General features: G+C 32.7%; 1 protein-coding gene across 13 annotated transcripts in view; it reads right to left on the bottom strand.

Moving 5' to 3' along the window:
* LOC145245726 (paired amphipathic helix protein Sin3a-like) overlaps nt 1-22,296 on the bottom strand; it is a 173,177-nt gene that overhangs the window by 8,834 nt on the left and 142,047 nt on the right. For 8 of the 13 annotated variants that reach the window (XM_080107278.1, XM_080107274.1, XM_080107277.1 and 5 more), the window contains 3 exons: nt 14,199-14,381; nt 9,663-9,850; nt 4,886-5,096 (listed from right to left, as the gene is read on the bottom strand). In XM_080107278.1, the coding sequence (XP_079963404.1) occupies nt 4,886-5,096; nt 9,663-9,850; nt 14,199-14,381 (582 nt within the window). The remainder of the gene's footprint in view (nt 1-4,885; nt 5,097-9,662; nt 9,851-14,198; nt 14,382-22,296) is intronic. The other 5 variants (XM_080107283.1, XM_080107280.1, XM_080107282.1 and 2 more) reach the window with 1 other exon arrangement.

Consider the following 22,296-nt stretch of genomic DNA (forward strand, 5'->3'; position numbering starts at 1 on the left):
TTTCACCCCTCACTCTAAATTTCACCCATCTTGGAGAGAAAGAAATCAATCACTAACTCCCTCTCCCCCTCACAAGAATTTTCTTTTCTCCATTTTGTCCCATCTAGAGGGTACCCCCACTTAGAGACTGTCCTGCAGGAGCTCAGGTTCCTTTACAAACCAGAGCAGAACGGCGGTCTATCAACTAGATGGGATTGGGAGGGTCCTACTAACCACTTTTGTATTTTTTCTACCCTCGCCTTCAACACAAATGAATTGTTTTTACACATAAATAAAAAATGTTTTAAACAATTGGGCTCTAAGTAGGACGTCCCTCAGTATAAAAGGGTGAATGCGGTATTATGGTGAAAGAAGCCACTAGCTAAGAGAAACTTTTGTTTAGTTCTGGAGTGACAAGGATGATCAATGATCCTCAATTTCCTCCCTTTTGAGTTGGCCTTGCACGTAAGTTTTTTGTTCGGTTGGAACTTACATTGTAATTTTAGCCTGAATAAAAGATTTAATCTCTCAAAGTGTAGTATCTGTTCTGATGCTACACTTAAGGTAATTTGTCTCGGTCAATGGAGGGGAAACCCTCTATACTGGGACAATTATTATTTTTGGTCTCTGCCAGAGTGCCCCTTTTGCCTTTTTTTCGGGGAACTCGTTTAACCCCACTTTAAAAACGACCTCATGTCACATTTTGCTTTGGTGGGAAAGCAAATAAATACTAATAGAAAAAAGGGTTTTTAATATGAATATCAATACAAAAAAAAACTCGAATTTATAGGAGTATAGATTGCAGGTTTTTCTTACAAAAATTGTTTTTCTATATATATTTTTTTAATATTTGTATTGTGTTTTTCATATAACAGTTTTAAGAATGAATTATGTTGTTTTGATGGAATTTTTTTTTTTTGTAACGTTATGAAATCATTGCTGAGGAAAAATACATAAGGATTTTATTTTCATCTTAGAAACGATGATACACAAGATTCTATTGATATCGAATTCATGAAATCAATATAAATAATAGGCTTTAAATATATTTCGATTTATTCTATTTCTTAAGTATTGCAAAAATAATTCAACTGATGTTTTTTATAAGTAAAAATGGCATAAATAGTTTATTTTACCAGCATATCAACCTTTTTGGGTTATTTAATACTGAAGAGTTGGTTTTGTTTATTTGTTGTTTGTTATTTTTCTAGATTTTCTTGGTATTGAAATTTAAGTAAAAATAATGCTTTTTTGATGGGTATCACAGTTATATATTGTTTTTCCAATGATTGTTTTGTTTTTCCTAATTATATTTTATTGTATAGCTATTTTTTTTTTTTTTTACAAGGTGGTCACCACTTATCAAGGCCAGGAAGCCACTCAGGGATAAGCTTTGTTTCTAATAGAAATTTTAAGTTTTTAGCATCAAGTTTGTAAAAAATGTCTTTCAGATTGTTTTCTTGATAATATTTTGTTTATGTTTGACTGAAATCTGTGCAGTTAGAATCTGTTCAACTGTATAGAGTTCTTAACATGGTGTGCAATTTGGTGCTTCTTCGCCTTTTAGTAGATATGAATGGGTGGCAGTGGTATGGCCTATTTGAAGTATTGCTATTATAACTCCTTTTCTTGTCATTTTCTTGTTCGAGACTAACTTCTACCCATTCTTTGGGAATGGGTTTGACTTGATAAAGTTTGTTTTCTTTGCATGAAAAAAAAAAAAAAAATGGCATAGATATGCATTATTGAAATTATAAAACAAAAACAGAGGTTTAATAAATTCTAGAATAAAAACAATTTTCCAAAACTATTGAAAAATAAATATTTCTAATATAATTTATATAAAAGAATTAAATTTTGAGAGATAAGAGACAGAGATCAGAGAAAGAAAGAAAAAGATTAGAAAAGAAAGAAAAAGAAAAAGAAGCGAAAAGAGAAAGAAAAAGAAGCGAAAAGAGAAAGAAAAAGAAGCGAAAAGAGAAAGAAAAAGAAGCGAAAAGAGAAAGAAACAGAAGCGAAAAGAGAAAGAAACAGAAGCGAAAAGAGAAAGAAACAGAAGCGAAAAGAGAAAGAAAAAGAAACAGAAGCGAAAAGAGAAAGAAAAAGAAACAGAAGCGAAAAGAGAAAGAAAAAGAAACAGAAGCGAAAAGAGAAAGAAAAAGAAACAGAAGCGAAAAGAGAAAGAAAAAGAAACAGAAGCGAAAAGAGAAAGAAAAAGAAACAGAAGCGAAAAGAGAAAGAAACAGAAGCGAAAAGAGAAAGAAACAGAAGCGAAAAGAGAAAGAAACAGAAGCGAAAAGAGAAAGAAAAAGAAGCGAAAAGAGAAAGAAAAAGAAGCGAAAAGAGAAAGAAAAAGAAACAGAAGCGAAAAGAGAAAGAAAAAGAAACAGAAGCGAAAAGAGAAAGAAAAAGAAGCGAAAAGAGAAAGAAAAAGCGAAAAGAGAAAGAAAAAGAAGCGAAAAGAGAAAGAAACAGAAGCGAAAAGAGAAAGAAAAAGAAGCGAAAAGAGAAAGAAAAAGAAGCGAAAAGAGAAAGAAAAAGAAACAGAAGCGAAAAGAGAAAGAAAAAGAAACAGAAGCGAAAAGAGAAAGAAAAAGAAACAGACGCGAAAAGAGAAAGAAAAAGACGCGAAAAGAGAAAGAAAAAGAAACAGAAGCGAAAAGAGAAAGAAAAAGACGCGAAAAGAGAAAGAAACAGAAGCGAAAAGAGAAAGAAACAGAAGCGAAAAGAGAAAGAAACAGAAGCGAAAAGAGAAAGAAACAGAAGCGAAAAGAGAAAGAAACAGAAGCGAAAAGAGAAAGAAACAGAAGCGAAAAGAGAAAGAAACAGAAGCGAAAAGAGAAAGAAACAGAAGCGAAAAGAGAAAGAAACAGAAGCGAAAGAAACAGAAGCGAAAGAAACAGAAGAGAAAGAAACAGAAGAGAAAGAAACAGAAGAGAAAGAAACAGAAGAGAAAGAAACAGAAGAGAAAGAAACAGAAGAGAAAGAAACAGAAGAGAAAGAAACAGAAGAGAAAGAAACAGAAGAGAAAGAAACAGAAGAGAAAGAAACAGAAGAGAAAGAAACAGAAGAGAAAGAAACAGAAGAGAAAGAAACAGAAGAGAAAGAAACAGAAGAGAAAGAAACAGAAGAGAAAGAAACAGAAGAGAAAGAAACAGAAGAGAAAGAAACAGAAGAGAAAGAAACAGAAGAGAAAGAAACAGAAGAGAAAGAAACAGAAGAGAAAGGAACAGAAGAGAAAGGAACAGAAGAGAAAGAAACAGAAGAGAAAGAAACAGAAGAGAAAGAAACAGAAGAGAAAGAAACAGAAGAGAAAGAAACAGAAGAGAAAGAAAAAGAAACAAAAAAGAGAAAGTAAAAGAACGGAAAAAGGAAAAGAAATAGGAAAAGAAAAAGGAAAAGAACGGAAAAGAAAAAGGAAAAGAACGGAAAAGAAAAAGGAAAAGAACGGAAAAGAAAAAGGAAAAGAGCGGAAAAGAAAAAGGAAAAGATAAAAAGGAAAATTTGAAATTCTGCTTTAATAGTGAAATATAGGATTTTTTTCTTTAATAATTTGCATAAAACAGGAAAAAAAGTTTCATATTTCTAGAAAAAAAAATAAATAAAAGCAATAGAAACATAATTATTTTATTAACCAATAATCATAAGCAATGAATATTTTGCTAACCAATAATTATAATCAATATTTCATCAACCAATAATCAAAGGCAATATTTTATTAACAAATAATCATAATATTTTATTAACCAATTATAACAAATTAGTATATTAACCAATATATAAAAAAAAATTAAGCAGTTTTGTTAAAATGCGGCAGAAAATATTTGCATTAATCTTTAACTAAAAATGTCAGAAAGTAAAAATTATTTTGCAAATTGTTCAGAAGAAAAAAACTTTAGTAAATAAATTCTGCAACACAGTGAAAAGCAGATTTATTAAACAGAGAAAAAAAGGTTGGGAGAGGACACAAAATGCAGAAGACATTCAAGTGGAAAGCAAAACTTTTGCAGACGTTTTGGGTAAAACAAAAATTTAAGTAAAATCTGTAGAAAACAAACAAGCATGCAAACAAAAAAAAAAATTGTTAAAAGCAAAATAAAATTTAAATAAAAAAGGGAAAAAAGGCAAAAAAATATATAAAAAGTTGGTTTTATTTTAGTGTCACAAAAGAGGCCGTCATTTTTAAAATAGTTGAACTAAGAATAATATCGAACAAAGTCAAGCGCTGCGTGGAATTGATAACTAAGAATTGGCAAAATGTGAAAGCTTTACCATTGACAACAGAAATGTAAAGAAATCGTGAATTAAAAATAAAAAATTCTTTTGGAAAGAACCCTTTAAAAATGGAAATCATTTTCAGAAAATACCATTCACCTTAAAAATAATTCTAACAATCCACATCAAACACGGGGGAGAGGGCAAAAATTTTTTACTTTTTTTTTAAAGTGAAGCCAACACCCACTACTATGATTGGACGTGAAAAGAAAAATTACATTAATATATAAGACAGAAAATAGACAAAATTTTATTCAAAATCAAAAATGAAGGATTGCCAACAGAGATGAGAGTTTTTTTGTTTTTTTTAAAGAGGGGAGGGGTATTAAGGAGGAAGTGGAGGGTTAGGGTTAGGAAGAGGAGGAGGAGGAGGGGGTGTTGCAAAACTTATGAAAGACTGATTTATAATGGTGCCTTGGATATGAAAATACAGAAAAAAAGCATACGTCTCTCAGACCCCTCCACACCAACTGTTGCAAAAACTATCTAGAACGGACATAGAAAGAAACCTATGTATCTTACGTGTGAGAAAAAGATGCGTTTATAAGCAGAAAGAAAATTCTTATCGATGAGAGAGGGTGAGAGCAGATGAGACAAATTTTTGAAAGAAAACAAAAAAAGGGCGACTTACCTCCCTTGCACGCTTCAGAGAGAGCTTTTTGTACAAATAACTCTCACTGTTGACCACATAAACCATTTTGAATGAGTTCATATTGAACCTGCATTCAGTGTTGTCGATAATGTCGATGTCATTAAGTAAGCGTTTACCATAGGCACCGCCACCGTCACGATCAGAATCTTTTCCGGGAGAATCCTTCAGTAAATTACGGTGTCTCAGGTTCCTGTGAAGGGGAAATAAGCTTTCAGTAAAAACTCATCAACATGGAATGTCTAAGTAGTAGCAAGATATTCTGTCTGGATTCACGACCCAGAATCAACTCCTTGAGTCAGCAGAATAGATGCAGAAGCCATTCCTTTACAGGCGCATTTATTCCAGTTCTCATTTATGCTTTCTATCGGCATTCTCAAATGGAGGCTGAGGAGGAATCGTCACGTACTTGGAAAATTCTGATTTGGTTTTTTCTTTCAGTAAACATAAGATTTCCTCAAAACAAACACAAAATTGAGGGGTTTTATTGTTTTTTTTTTTCACTATTTTTCATTTTTTTTTTTTATTAAAGCTTTCTGTGTTGGCAAAATTTTATATTCAAACACACATCTTTATTTTTTAAAAGCTAATCATCCTTTGTTTTTTTTTTTGAAATTTTCTTTTAGTATTAGTTCAGTCATATAACATTTATTCAAGACAAACACACGAATGTACAATTACGAGGAGCCTTCCAAAAGTAATGCCTCCTATTTTTCTTTTTAAATCCACCTGAAGGGATCAGAGAAGACTGCAAATTGCATTGTTATAATGACTGAACTTGCATTCATGACCTGAAAGTTTCATATCTCTGTTGTAGATATTGACGGTGCAAGACTAAGAAAGAAACCCCTGTCATGGACAAGCATCAGAAGAAGCAGAGATGCATCATTGAATTCCTAGCAAAAGTGCATCGAGAATAGTAGTGACTATGTAGAAAAATACATTCGGGAGCACAAAAGGTCGCTCCTTTTAATGGTATCACTCCTGTTTTCGTAGCTGTCTAACTTTTGAGTTCAAAAAATAGGAGGCTTTATCTTTGGAATGACTTAGGAATTATCTGTATGCGGTTGCGCTCTGCTATGGCATCTCTTATTTCAAATGAAAGATTTTGGGGGGGGGGGAAATATTTTCCTCTTCGAAAGAATTTTATTGAAATGATTATGAAATTAAGAAATTCAATGCGAACAGATTTATTTATAGGCATTTTAAGACACTTTGATTTGCTCAAAATTTCACACCAAAAAACCTCGATGTATACTTGAAAGAGGACCCCCCCCCATCACCACCTCCACCCCCAAGCCAGTGTATTTGTTTAATGAATCCCGAGAGAGAAACTAAATGAACCTCCCATCCCCCTTCACCTCAGAAAATATTTTTTTACTTTTGTAAATGGATGAAATATAAAGGATAGCTAGAAAGACGAATATATCAAGAAAAGATATGAAAAACAATTTTCTAGTAGAAACGGCAAAAGGTGAAAAGGTAGAAATGAATACGTGGCCATTCTCTTAAGACAAAATAAATAAAAAAATAAAAGAACCCAATTTTGATTACAGATAAAAGACAAGGCAGCATGGGGAGAGGGGGAGGGGCAATGAGCCAGGCGGAGAGAGTCATGCGATGTTAAAAATGTTTCCATGTTATTAACCACAACCACAAAAGCATTATAAAAAGAGAAAAAGAAAAAAAAACAATACATTAGGATACTGTGTTTAGATAGTAATGGCTGTTATAGAAATAATTAAAACTAAAGACTAAAATTTCTATCATGTAAACTGTTCCTCTTTATATTCAGTGAATCATTTACATTTAACTTAAATGAAATAGTTAAATTGTATTTCAACTACAATTGAAAAATAAATAAAAATTGTATCCAAAACTATAAATTTTTGACAAAAACTATAAATTTATCTTTCTCGAATCCATGCAACCATGTAAAACAAATGCATGATAAAAAAAATTATTTCTTTAATTATTTTAATCAGTTTCCATTCTTAATATCTTATCAAGTTTATCTACTAGGCATGCATTTTAGAAATATCATTAGAGATGAACAAAGCTTCTTTCCTAGAACTGCCCGCTTGTTCCGTTGGTCTTCTTTCCAACTGACTACAATATCGTTGTCTCCAAGTCCAACATAAACAAATTCTTATTGAACTGTCTTGTAAATCTAATTATACCAAATTATTTCTGCAAACGATTACACAACTGTCTCAATGACTACAAGACACACATGAACCCCCCTGTAAAAAAACAAAAGATAAAATTTTAAAAGTTAGAAATTCTTTACTCTGAAACACTTTTTTTTTCATCGTTGCTTTTGTTTATTACATTATAGAGTACAATGCATGTTTTATGGAATCATGCACACACAAACGAATAGAGAAAAGATATTTTTTTTTATGTTCAACCCAATCAATGCATATTGTTACTTGGACGGAAAGGGCTACTATTTGGGACTATGTTTAGGGGAAATGAACAAGAAAGATGTTGGTGTACATTACATTTAAACTTCTGCATGTCAGTACTGTCGGAGAAACAAGTAACAGGGAGGGAATTCCAAAGTCTAGCAGTCCGAGGGAAAGAAGTTATTAGAGTAGAAAGTTTTCTGGCATCTAGGGACTTTACAATGAAGGGGTGGGGTTTTGTTGTTTACTGGGAGGAGGGGGGGGGGATATGTACCGAGAGGGTACAAGTGCAATGAGTTTATCAGAGCACATTCCATTAAAATACTTGTAAAATAGGTACAGAGATGCAACAGTGTGAGGATTGGACAGGGGTTGGAGCTTAGTTGACGGTCCAGGCCCTACTAAATTTAAGACTATTTTTGGGATGCTGTCTAAGAGGGAGAGATTAGTCATAGATGCACCAGCACAAATATAACAATATTTTATGCATGGGTGAATGGTAGCCTTGTAGAGATACAGGATACACTTAGGTGTGAGTAGTCTTCTAGCACGATAGAGGGAAGCCACCTTCTTTGTAATGTCCTCAATGAATTTGTTCCAGGTCATACTGCCCGTGAATGCTAGGCCAAGGAAGTTGAAGGAAGAATTCTCAGGTCATGACTCTCGGTGGTTGAGAAAGCTTTTTGTAATTGTTAAAGAAAAGAAGCTCAGTTTTAGTAGCATTAAATGTTACCATCTATTTACGACCCCATTCCACTATGGTCTGAAGGTCAATTTCTAAGGATTCTCTCATTATCTTAGATTTGTGTGCATTCGTTTTTCCTCCTTGTGGCTGTTATAGTGTTGTATCATCAGCAAATATACCCATCTCAGACAATATTTTCAGGGAGGTCATTGATGAATACCAGGGATAGAGGTCCAAGGATCAACCCGTTGCACTCCAACATTAATGTTATGCCGGTTGGAATTACGTCCATCAAGGACAACCTGGATTTTACTCTTATCTAAGAAGAATCTAATTATATTTAGCATTCATCCAGTAATACCGTATGATTTAATTTTCATTAAGAGCCATTTATGCTAGACTTTGTCAAAGGCGACTACAGCCTTGGCTTCCCTGCCTTATCCAACACATGGTATATGTGGTCCCAGATGACTTAAAATATTTGCAGTAGAACAATATTGTCTAAATCAATACTGTCAATCTGAAAGATTGACTTTTACAAGGTTGTGGACTAAGTGCTTGATTAATTAATAACTGTCCATCGCTCGTTACATCCCCAAACAATCTTCTTTTTGATCCTATCTATTCTCACCCAGCTTTGACTAATTTCTTGGGGGACCTCTGAGACTGGACTCTCCTCAACTGTGTAAATTCAAGAAAGTCCATAAACTGTTGCAAAACTTATTGCCACTCCCCAAATTGCTGTAAACTAATTATATTGACCGATATTCTCCCAATCACTGACACACTTTGATTAACAATACTATTTTAGTTTTCGTTGTGTGCCTGGGTGAACAACTTCATATACTTTTGTTCTGCTGATTAATTTTTTTTTTTTTTTTTTTTTTTTTAATTTCTAAACGGGGGGGGGGGGATCACACACCTTCCATGCCCAACTTGTCATTTATTCCATAAATTACATAAACAAAAATCATAGTCATATTACATAAATCAAAAACACCTATAACTCCTGCTGCATGCCCAGTCTTCTCATCTCAATAGACGTTCTTGCATTAGTATATACTGAATTATCTCTCTTAGTATTACAAATAAGAATGGCTGTTTATAGATATGTAAACAAAGTGCGTAACATTATATTAAGGAACCCTGGATTATTTCTCCAATTAAAAAATTTCATTGCTAATTTGTTTAAAATTAAAATCGCAAGATAAAATTTCTTTTTAAATTTAATTCAATTTTATTTTCCATTAATTTTGTACCATAAAAATCTGAGATTTGATCACTGTCCAACTGGATATGCTTAAAAAAATTGTAAAAAAAATTATTTTATATTAGAAACATTTTAATCTATCAAAACAGTAAATTCAATGTAAAAAGGAAGCAACAAGGATGCTAATGAAGCATTCGCTTTGTGGTTAACAAAAGGTGCCAAATTGCAAGCAATTCTAGACAAACGAGCAGCAGGCTGAAGGGTACAGCAACAAAAAAAAAAAAAGGGGGAAAGAAAAAAGACAAACACACTCACACATATACAAAGCAGAAATTCAATTATGCCTGCAATTGAAATGAGTTTTTCTCTTTTTGTTTGAATAAAGTCTTATTTCCTTTATAAATCTGGCAGAAGGTTAGCATAAAATAAAAAAAAGAGAGAGAGTGGGTTACAAACCTTGGTAAGAACACTGGTTTTTTTGTTAAGCTCTCCTGAACATCCATGGGAAGGGCAGAATCAGCTATATAATTTTCAACATAGTTTGCCCATTTTGTGGTATTATTAGGGTCCTCAGCACCGTCATCGGATTGCTCATGCTGTTCCGTATCCAGAAGCTCAATTGTAAGTCGACAATCCCGTTTGTACTTTAGAATTAAAAAAAGTTTGTGGTTATTAGGTAAATAAAACCATATTTAAAAAAGAAAAAAAATTGTATTTATTAATTTATATATATATAATAAAAGATATATTTAAAAAATATTTATATTTGTGCTTAAATTATGCATAGTGGAATGATAGAATTGTTGCTCTAGAAAAGACAAGATTCCATTTCCATTTGATGAAAACCAGTTTTCTTTTTTTGTTGCAGACCATCTACTAGTTGGCCAGTTGTGTACAAGTCCCAGGAGCAATAAAGGAGCCTTCTATCATGTCTGAAAGTGACCATGTTCAACGAGTAAGATTAGAGATGTGCCACTGTACAACTCATGCTCTCTACTAATCCAAGCTATAACAATAAGACCTTTGCCAACACCTTCAAAATGCATCATTGGATTGCAATGAATAATAGGGACGTGCCCAAAGTGAAGAAAACAAAGTTTCCGGTTATAGCTTTAAGTGTGATTTCAAGTGAGGGCTACATCATGCCACCTCACATCTTCGAAGTCGGCTGGAAAGTCAACACAAAAGTGTACCTGGATATGCTGAAGAGTGTGGGGATTTCTGGGTGCAATCAAGTGGTCGGAGTGTGGCAGCAGGATTCTGCACCAGCCCACAAGTCCAAAGAGACCCAGTCTTGATTTCAGAAAGAGTGCTACAACTTTGCACCCTTCTCTAACTGCCCTCCTCCTCCCCCGACCTAAACCCGCGGGACTACTTCGTTATGTCATGTTGAGAACAACACCAACATGACCTCCCACAACACTAAAGCCAGCCTGATCATTGACATTTACAATTCTTGACAGTAACTGTTTTCGTAGTGCAAAATAATTCATTTAATTATTATATCAATCAATGAATATAATAATTAAATGAATGATTTTGCACTACAAAACAGTTACTGTCAAGAATTGTAAATGTCAATGTGATTACCAGAATAAATTGTAAGATGGTCAACAACATGAAATTTGGAATATAGACTTTTGCCATTTGTTTATTATATGCCCTGTAGTTGCATTGAGCTGCATAAATTAAGGATTGATGTACAAAAAAGTGAAATATAATTGAAAAATCATATTTCCACAGAATATATATATATATATATATATATATATATTCTTGAGAGAGAGAGATAGAAACAAATTACATGGTCGAGACAATGGACATGCTAATGTTTTGGACAGATGGTTGGTTAAAACCATAAGAAAGCCAGTTCTCAGTTTTGGAGTTTTGAGAACTGGCTTTCTTCTGTGAAAGACAAACTTTTTTTTTAGTCGCCTGATGAGGATTTGAGGTTTTAATCAACCATCTGTCCGAAACATTAGCATATCAAGTGTCGCAACCATGTAAATTTGTCTATATCAATAAAAACATATGGTGCTCCTCTTTTATTGAGCACTCTTAATAACCTCATTAAATCCATGAGTTTTCTCTCTTGCATACTTATAACTTGGTATATATAATTATTACTTTATTCAATTTAGGTAAACAAAATTACCATAAGTCACTACAATAAAATTACTGATTCAGTCTTAAAAGTCATTGTCAGGCAACAATAAACCTCTGGTTGAGACCAGTCATTTAATGAAGAATTTTTTTTTTAAATGACCAGCCTCCAGTAAGATAAGAGATTTTATGTTGTCTGACAATGTCTTAAGACTAAAGCAGTAGATTTATTGTAGTGACTTCAGGTAATTTTGTTTGATTAAATTGAATAAAATAATATCCTGCTCTTTTCATTGAGCACCATCAACAACCTCATTGAAATTCATTGGTCTTTATTTTTGGATATTTTTAACTTTGAAATATATATATATAATTGTATGACCGCTTCTCATGTCTTTCTTCACAACTGTCATTTTTTTTTTTTTTTAATTTTATTTTGCTATTGTTTTTTATTAAAAAAAAAAATAAAATAGAAACTATTTCCAAATAACATATCCCTCAATATATTTCAGGTCTGACATATGGATGATGCCACTAAAAAAAAAAAAAAAAAAAAAAAAAAAAAATGCATTTAAATTTTATAAAATACTAGGTTCCCTGGCATTGCCTGGTCGTAAAATATGTATAAATATTATATTTTAATTAATACAGAAATCAAGATGTGCATGTGAGTATTACGTTTTTTTCTAAACAGTTCACTTCTGGTAAAAAAAAAAAAAAAAAAAAAAAAAAGAAAGAAAAAAAGAAAGAATACTTGAGTTGAGATCAAAACCTAAAGACAGTAAGTTCAATAACCATTATGCCAGCATGACACGATCTTTTAAAGGGGTTTTCAAACTACTTATTCTTAACATAATCTGTGAACTATTCACATATGCACATTCGCGAATCCAATCACTATGTATCCATTTTTCAATTTATACCTCTTACCTGCTCTTTTCTTTTTCCAGATGAAAATGAAAAAGTTTTCCACGTCTGAATATCCTTTCTCCCAAATTTCAAGTTTGTAGATAAAAAATTCAATGAGTATATAAGTTGAGAAGTGTCCGCACACACCTTCTCACTTTTATAGATATATAGACTAATAAATTTGAAGACTTTAAACATGGTCAGAGAGAGAGAACTGGTGCTGAACCAACACAATGCACTGTGGCAGAAGTCATAACACTGGCAAAACTACATGAATGGCATTATTAATTGCTTCTGCAACCACCCTATTCTCTAGCAACTTCAGCCTGTATGTGGAATTCAAAAGAATGTTCCAGGCGAAAACTTGGTTTCAAAAATATTAAAAACTGAGATGCATCTTGATACTAAAGACAAATCTGAATGGTATTATAATTTTTTTTTTTTTAGATGAGTATTTTGTGTATATTATTTAAACGTGGTGCGACAACATCTGTGGAAGGCAGTAATTACTGGGAATAGTTACAAGGCTCAGCATTCCTATCACGTCGCAGTTAATCACCTGAAGAAAGTCAGAACGTGGTGAAACAACAATTATAAAGATAAGGATAACAGTCCACAAATAAAGACAAATCGTTCTACCAAAAATGCATCGAATTGTTGGAGAAGAGTTAGAATCAGTGTATCATTCTAGAAGGACTATGTTAATGAATAAGGTAAAATTTGTCTACAAATTATCGACCTGGCACTTATTGAGTGATGTCTTAGAAAGTAAAAACAGGTTTTTTGTTTTTTTTAATTAATTGGGTTCAATTAATAATTTCATGAACAAACAATATTTAAATAATTGTATTAAAACAAAAGTGAAATTAGAAAAAGACTTGCAATCAGGTTGTTCATTTCAAATGATTGAAATATTTCATTTTTTTTTTTTTTTTTTTCATTCCAACAGAATTCATTTTGGATGAAATCCACCAATTATATTTACATGCACTAAATTCTTCAATATTGCAGTGAAATTCGAAAATTGAAATATTGAATTTCATTTGAAACCAGTGGTATCTACTAAATTGTCATGTTGCAGTAATGAAAATATCCAGAAAATTATGAAATAAGATAGAAAATTAATTATTAACTGTTATGTGAACAGTTTTCGAAGACAATTAGCGAAAGGTTTTGCTAAATTGGCCGGAGATTTTCAGTTTTTAGAAAATATTTATCTCCCTTTCGTTACAATGAGAACAATCCATTTAAAAAAATTTATTTTGCAAAACTGAATTTTTGCTAATTGTCTTCAAAAACTATTTTCATTAATAATTCATTTTTTTTACTTAAGAGATTTTCAATTTTTTTTTTTAAATTTTTGGAGATGTTCATTACTGTGGCATGACAATTCAGTAGATATGCAATGTAGTCATTATGCTGCAAATGGAGAAACAAATAAAAATCTGGGTCAGCATTTTTTTTTTTCTTTTTTAACAAATGTTTTTTTTTATTACTGTTATTTTCAGCAACACTTGAAAAAAGTCTCTTGCCCCCACATGTCCATTTTTAGGTTGGCACGGTTTCTCCTTCCCACTACAGCCAGCCATTTCTCGTCTTCACTTTAAACTTTCATTCTCTGATATCAACTTTTTTTTTAATCTCGTGAGCACATGTTGCATTTTTCTTTCTTTTTTTTTACTTTCTCTTCTCCTGCACACTTCCTAATTTGCATATGCAGTTTTTTGATTACTTATGCTGCCGATCTCTTCACATGCTAATATTTCTCCGCTGTGCTCATAGCGCTCTGTTATAAATACCATTGGTTTCATTTTAAGGTCAATATTTAATTTTGCGAATTTTGCTACAAAGAATGAACGTTTTATATTTTTACAATTTTCTTAAAAAATTTAAATAAATATGATTTTCTAAAAAAGAAAAGTGAATTATAGAATTATTTTCTAATAAAACGAAAACAAATCTGCAGAATTTTCGACTTACTATCATTATTTTAAAACAATTTTCATCACAAAGAAGATTCTCCACTTGCTTCTGATACAGATTCTCAGCATGCGCTCGCTGATGTGCAGTTGCAACACGGCCCCCAACGGCACTGTTCTTCGCCTCCTCATGGTAGATTTTGTAAATTCGAGCACACGTATCATCACTCATGAAATGAGCCAACTAAAAAGAGAGAAAATATTTTTTTTAAGATTTCTATCAGTCAAAATCCTACATTATAAATGGAGAAGGGATGTGGACATAACACAGAATTATTTCAAGTTGAAAAGGAAATACTTTTGCACTGCCCCCTTCTTTCCTACTCAAACACAAAAAAAAAAACCCAGCCCGAAAAGCAATACTTTCTTCCCTTATATATGAAAATACAAAATCTCATCCTAATAGAATTTAGTCACTGCAATTAGGATACGGATTTGAATTTGCCGATAGATCCAGCACAACTTTCATTTTCCAAAAGTCACATCATGGATGAGGCTGACAAATTTCTGAAGGTGGCACACATCGCTGTTCGTCCTTCAAACTTAAATAGTCTTCTTTGCTCTGAATATCAGTTGTTTCAGCAGAGAAAAATTGCAGCATCATCATTTAGTGCAAAGTGGAATGTAACATTAATATTGGTTGGTTACTACCACAAACTATTTGTCTAAGGTTAACTATTTAAAAAAAAAAAAAAGTGAAGCATGCATGGTCCTCCGTGAGTGCACAGTGAACAAGGTATAAAAAAAAATTAAAAAAAAAAAAAAAGACTAAGTTCAGCATTTACCCCCTATTTAGCCCCCAAAATCTCCAGGGGATGTCAAATCCTGGTGGAAATGAACGAACGGTCCAATTTTAGGCCTGAACATATGTAAATCTAAGTTCTGCACCATGCAAAAAAAAAAAAAGATATGACTAAGTCCATGATTTGCCATACGGAGGCCTTAACATTTAAATTTGAGTTCAGCACCATGCAAAACTGCTAAATAGACATACACAGAAAATTTTGGACATATATGGTAAAATAGTCCCAAAAATGGAGTGTTTTATTAGCCCTAAAAGAGACCCTGGGGCACATACCAAGAGTTATCATGAAGTATAGACAAACAAAATTATATAGAAATCAGTTAGTTACAACTTTTCAGAAAGTTTTATAAAAATTCAAGGCATCAATTTTTTTTTTTAAGCACAAAGGTGTCAATTTTAGCCATTTTAACCCGAAAGGCACCCTTTGAGGTGGGGTGGGAAGTTTTCCCGGAAAATCTGTTCCGTTACTTTTTTTTTACTCATATCGTGTTTAATGTTTGTGCAAAATTTCAAAAAATTCCAAGGCATAGTTATTGAGAAAAGTATGAACGAACAAGGGTGAACAGTGGGGGGGGGGGGGGGCAAATGTACACATTAATAAAACATTAATATACAGATTCTATTAAACTTTTTGCCTGTTAAAAATGGCAAAAGTTATAAACTGTTAATTTAGAATACGTTCTTTATGCCAAAGTGATAGTTGAATATGGTTAAATTTGTGATCATTTTTGTGTTAGATATTAATTCCTATTAATGAAATGAAAAATAGAACTGTGGCACTAACTCTAAGGGAAGTTTAATGAGGAAGTTTCACAGAGTATGAAATTCACAAGCAGTCCCCAATAACATATGTATCTGCTTTAGAGATAACATCGTTTAGTGTTTGCAAATTACATTCCTGAAATTCCCAAATTGGTCACCCATCTGGTACTTAACTTTGGTGATCTAGCGAGAACCAGTGTGTCAGCCTAATTATAGCATATAATCTAAAAATTCCTATTAATCCCTAACTCTATTGAACAGATACCCTTAGGGTGCTTACAAAAGTTTATCCAGATCATCCAGTAGTTTCTAAGAAAAGGTAGAACAGAGAGACAAGCTAATAGAAATATCATGTTAAATATTTTATCTGATAGTGAAAAATGGCCAATCGATTTTATCATTTATGAATTCTTCAATTCAAAATCTACTTTTCAATGGATTTTGCTATTTTTAATCTCATCTGAACATTTGCTTAAAAAAATAAAAAGTTAATTGTAATTTTTCCAACCTTTCACTGTAACCATCTTTTAACTGTTTTTATTAGCATTTTGTTATTGTATGGCTTGCAATTTCAATATTACTTCCAATGTTTATGTCGAGACATATGCTGAGAATTATTCAGTTTTTATCATAAAAATTACATATAATCCACTCCATCCCAAAAAATATTTAACTAAGCTGAAAATTTTTCTGCAATCTGGAAATCACAAAATCATTAAAACTTAAATTTAATCACCTTTCGTTCTAAATAATTAGAATTTTGCCAATCTTTCCCTGTAACGATCCTTTCACTAGCTTATTAGTTGTATCAGCATTCTTTGTTTATATTACTATCTCAAGGTCACATTCCAATTTTCATATCAAAACACTGATCAAATGCAATCTCCTATAATACACGAGGGGCGTGCAATAAGTAATGCCCCTGACCCACTTCCAGTTGTCTGATCTACCTGAAATTTTGCATGTGCAATGATTTATATCTCTACGGGTTATGTGGCAAATTACAGCTCTGAACTAATTGTGGTTTCTATTTTACAGGTGTTTGAACTGAGTCAGGTGTGAAATGGAGCCTGTTGCATGTCAAGCAGTGATCCGATTTTTCTTTTTGAAAGGATGCACACCACAGGAGACTTTTGATGAAATGAAAAAAACTTATGGTGATAATGCCCTATCATATGACCTTGTAAAACGCTGGCATTGTGAATTCAAACATGGCCGGAAGTCTGTGGAAACAGCTCCCAGACCTGGTCGCCCCACCCCTTCTGCCATTGATGAGGCATCTGTCCGTCAAGCTGAGGCTGCCATTTTCGAAGATCAGCGCATTACTATTCGCCAAATAGCCCAAGATGTCAAGATTAGTACAGGGTCTGTGGAAACTATCATTCATGACCATTTGCATATGCATAAGGTGTCTGCCAGATGGATTTCCAGGTTGTCCACACCATTCCAGAAGCGAGAACACGTCGAGTTCTCGAGGATGAATTTGGAGATGTGTCAAGAAGATGAGTCAAAGTTTTTTCAAAAGACTGATGACACAGGATGAAACCTGGGTCCATCATTATGATCCAGAGATTAAAGCCCAGTCAATGCAGTGGAAGCATTTGGACTCACCACCTCCAAAAAAGGCAAGGGTGCAGCCCTCCGCTGATAAGGCCATGCTCAGTCTTCTGGGACCAGAACAGAGTAGTGATGACAGATTTCCTGGCAAAGGGTACCACAATTACAATAGCCTATTATGCTTCACTTTTGAGGAAATTAAGGGAAGCTATCAAAATCAAGAGGCGGGGCAAGATCAGCAAATGTGTCCTCCTCCTGCAGGACAATGCTCCGGTCCACAACTCACATGTCGCCAGATCAGAAACACTGGCATGTGGTTATGAAATCCTACTCCATCTTCCCTACTTTCCTGACCTTGCACCCTCTGACTTTCACCTCTTCCCAACCATGAAGTAGTTTTTGAAAGGAAAGTGTTTCCCAGATGATGCAGCCTTGATTTCTGAAGTCACGTCGTGGTTGGAGGACCAACCTGGGATGTTCTACAAAAACGGTCTCCAGAGCTGCATCAAACGATAGGAGAAACACATAACTCTGGGTGGTTCCTATTTAGAGAAAGACTAATAACTGTGCCAAGTTTTGTTGCTCTACTGCTATGGGAAGTGGGTCAGGGGCATTACTTATTGCACACCCTTTGTAAATCTCAGTCGTTTGTATGTCCCCTAAAAACTTGTCATCCGCATTGAACCAGCATAAACCTGATAGCATTAGAAAGAGCAATCTCTGACACATATGGAAAAATAAAAAAAAAATCGTCAATTATTTTATGTAGAAATGTTTTCTCTGAAGAGTGGGTGAGGTAAAACTGACGGTTATAACACTGTTAATCGTGAATGGTCGATTCATTGTTTTATTTTAAAAAACCAAAATTTTCAACGTGATAACATTGATGTCTTGGTTCGATTGATAGAGCATTCTAAGTTTTGCAGATTCATGTCCAACATGCATTTTTTTTTATTTTGCTTTTAATAACACAAATAAGATGGCACCCAAGTTCCGATTTTTGTTTTAATTATTTATTTAACTGTATTTTACGACCGGGCAACACCAGTTGCCCTATCATTAGTATTTTATGTCTTATGTTTAAAACATTGTTTGGTTTAATTGAACTCAGATTCCTAATAATCTATGGATTGCATATGATTAGTGCAATTGTTAAAGTGAAAAATTGTTTTAGAATACCTTTTGAATTCCACACTCGAACAAAAAAAAAATAAATAAAAAGTTGAAAATAAATTTTGTTGAACTGTCTGAGTTATTCCTCTTGAATCAATGTCGCATAAAAACTTAATGGGATGAACAAGATTTACAATTTGTATAGCTTTCAAAATAATGCCGCATAAAAGGCCGGAAAATGACATTCAAAAGTCAGCACTCCCGGGGAGGAACACTCTGACCTGAAAAAGATGCCTAGGCAGCCCCATTGGCATTCCCCAGTAGAGGAGCACTAGCAACAAACTAACCCCTTCTCAAAGAGAGAAGGCAAAAGCATGGGAGGGTGGACCTCTTGGAACCGCAAAGGCCCAGCAACATAATAAATTCAACATGTCAGGAATGGCAGACTTAATTTTGGTGCAGAGGAAAAAAATGCCCAGCAAAGCTAGTGTGGAAGCTTACTTTACTGATAAAACTAAACTGTATGGGAATGCCACCAATGATTGCAGTCAGAGGAAAGCATGCAATGTACTCTACCCAGTTCTATACAAGTTACTAGGATCAATTTCAGAGAAAGCAAGTCTTTGATAGTCCTGAATGACTTCTTTAATATATAAGTACCACTTTTATTCCCAGGTGACGCCAGCTGCCTTTATTAGTTGTATTAGTTGTGTTAAACAAAAATTTTGAACTGGAAATCGTTTTTGCTATTCATATTTTAACTTTCAAATTAGTAAAGGAACATTATTTTGAAATCATTTGGTTATAGTCAGCTAACACACTGCCTAACTTCCGGTGTGTCTGCTACTAGAAGCAATGACAATGCAAATCAGTTCCCTCACTATTACTACTCTTCAGTATTTCTATTGTGAAGTGATTTATTGAAATAAAATATAAAAGGATGTAAATTAATATTTTTGAATGCATTTTCAATTCTTTAAAAAAGTGCAAAAAGCATTTTCAATAATTCTCAAAAAAAATAAAACTAATTTCAATAATTCTTAATTAAAATAAGACAAAAAAACACTTTTCAATGATTATTAAATAAAAAAGAATCAGAAAAACGTAAAAAAAAAAAAAAAAATATAAAGAAAAATGCATGCACAGGGGATGGCATGAGAGAAAAGTAAACGAAGAAACTAATTTGCCTTGTCACCATTTCCAGCAGCACACACATCAGAAGAAAGAAGTGCGTTAGCTGACTATTACCAATTATTTCTAATAATATTTTACTGATGCTAATTCATTTAACACGAGTTGTAATTCAACGAACTTAAAAAAAAAAACTTTAAAAAAAAACTAAAAAAGTTAAAAAAAAAAAAAAAAAATGCTGAAAATACAATTTAGTCACTAAATAAGATTTGACGCTTGTCAGTAAACATGTACATATGAAATATGGCCATTCTAAAGAAATCAACAGGAAAACATACTTACATATGAGACCAAAGCATCTACGCCAAAAATTACGAAAAATTATCAAACAGAATTTTAATCTTTATACATAGTCTTTTTCTTTCTCGTTCTGACATTGATATTAAAGGCCTACTTTTCTATTTTAAAATTAATTTGCATATTCCTTTGAAAAACAAGCATTAATTATTTTTCATGGTTTCTTATGAGATGATTGAATACTATTTATGCATAGTTTCTCCATTCAGCATACTTGCGAAGAATTTAAGAGGAAAACTTTTAAAAATTTTCACCACAAACAAGGCACAGTGCCACTTTGATGTACTATTAGGGAGCGAACCCGAAGCCGTGAGGCGAAGTTTGAAAATAAAATCGGCCAGCCAGAATAAGTTAGTGAAAGATGTTTGAATTTATTCAAGTAAGAACCAAATTGACAGGCGCGCGCCCGGAAGTAGTCGAGCATTACGACGACGAAGGTTTGTTTGTTTGTTATAAGCGAAGTAAAAAAAGAAAACAACGTTAACACTTAAGCGGGTAAAAAAAAACACAAAAAAAAAACTAACGTAAGGCAAACGAACGATGAAAACAGAAAAACGAACACGTGAAAAATGGCTTAAATAAGCCTGTTTCGATATTAAAATTTAAAAAATCGGTGGGTACCCGGGTGTTTTTGGGTGTATGGTCGGGGGTGGATAAGTGAAGTAAAAAAAAAAAAACTCAGAAAAACGAATGTTCCGTGAAAAATGGCTTCAATAACACTGGTTCAATATTTAAATTTAAAAAATTGAAACAAAAAAGAAAAAAAAAGATATCTCACACCACGATTCAAACCCAAAACGTTTAGATAATGAACCAACACGCTAATCAACTATAATATAAGAAAAGGACATAATCGAAAAATATACAAGAAAAATTAATAAAATTATAGATAAAAATAACAATTAGCCTTTATTTGCACTTTTATTAACAAAATTAAACCATGTGTTTTTATTTTGAAATTTTATAAGAAATGTCTATGAAATTATAAAAATACTTTTTTTTTGTTAAAATAAGTTTTTTTTTTTATTTGCATTTATATAATGTTTATAAAAATAAAATTATTGAAATCAAAATAACAAAATTTCAAACATGAAAATATATATATATCCAATATATAATATTCCCAAAATAGTTTTAAAAAACTAAAAAAACATTTTCAATAATTGTATTGAAAAAAAAATAATAAAAAAAAATTCTTAATTAAAATAAGACTGAAAAAACTTTTCAATGATCATTAAACAAAGAGTACATGCACAGAGGAGATATAGGCATGAGAGAAAAAAAAGCAAAGCAATTGATTTGCCTTGTCACCACTCCCGGTAGCAGACATACCAGAAGTTAGGAAGCATGTTAGCTGACTATTACCAATCATTTTTAATAATCTCTTATTGACGCTAATCCATTTAACAGAAGATTCTGGTAATGCTACACTGGAAGTTAAAAAGTACATTAGCTGACTATGAAACTAATTTATATTTTTAATTAAAATTCTACTTGAAAAATTTCCATCATTTTTTATATAGATACCGACTCTTTTTGGGATGCAAGTATATCAAAGAGTTTTCCTGTTAAAGTTGAAACTGCCATATTTCACCTGTACATGTCTGCCTACAAGCACCAAAAATTTTGATCGAATCAAGACATGGAAGAAAGATTCGTTCAAGAATATTTTCCGTTTGAAAGTTGAAAAAGTAAATCAACATGCAGTACGTAAAAGAATTAAAAAAGGAAACGATTTTTAGTTTTACCTTTTTTTCTTTTTAATTAACTATGTTTTGCGATTCCATGTAAACTAGTTTCAATAAAATTAGTGATTGTTTTAAGAAACAATCGAAGCATATCAAGTGAGGGGGTCTCCCTTTTGTGAGAAAAAAATAACACTACAGCAGCCCTGAACCTTTTTCCGCCACCTAAAAAAAGAGTGCAGCCGCCATTCAACAAAAGCAACTTGTGCGTTTGTACTTTTCAGAGTCATCCATCAAGCTGTTCTTGCACAAAACACTGAAGCAATCTCAGCTGAATTAATGGGGCAAAAACCCACCGAGATTGAAGTCAGTGTAGACAAATTCTACAGGGATCGAAAAAGAACCTCACCGTTTCAATCTGGAAAAAAAAAAAAAAAAAAAAGAAAACAAACAAAAAAAAAACAAAAAAACTAAGTAAATAAAATACTTTAAAAGTCTATAAAGTAAAGAACAAAACAAAATTACAAAAGTGAAATTTCATAATAAAAATTTAAAAATTCTTATAAAAATAAATAAAACTATCCATAAAAAAAATTATTCAATAAAAACTAACATGGATGAATTAACAACTGGTATAGATGGGGGGGGGGGGGGGGGTCCTTTTCATTCTGGTTGCAATAATAATGATA

This window comes from Euprymna scolopes, chromosome 23, assembly GCF_053919585.1.
Source record: "Euprymna scolopes isolate OS-2025 chromosome 23, ASM5391958v1, whole genome shotgun sequence".
NCBI classification, from domain to species: Eukaryota; Metazoa; Mollusca; class Cephalopoda; order Sepiida; family Sepiolidae; genus Euprymna; species Euprymna scolopes.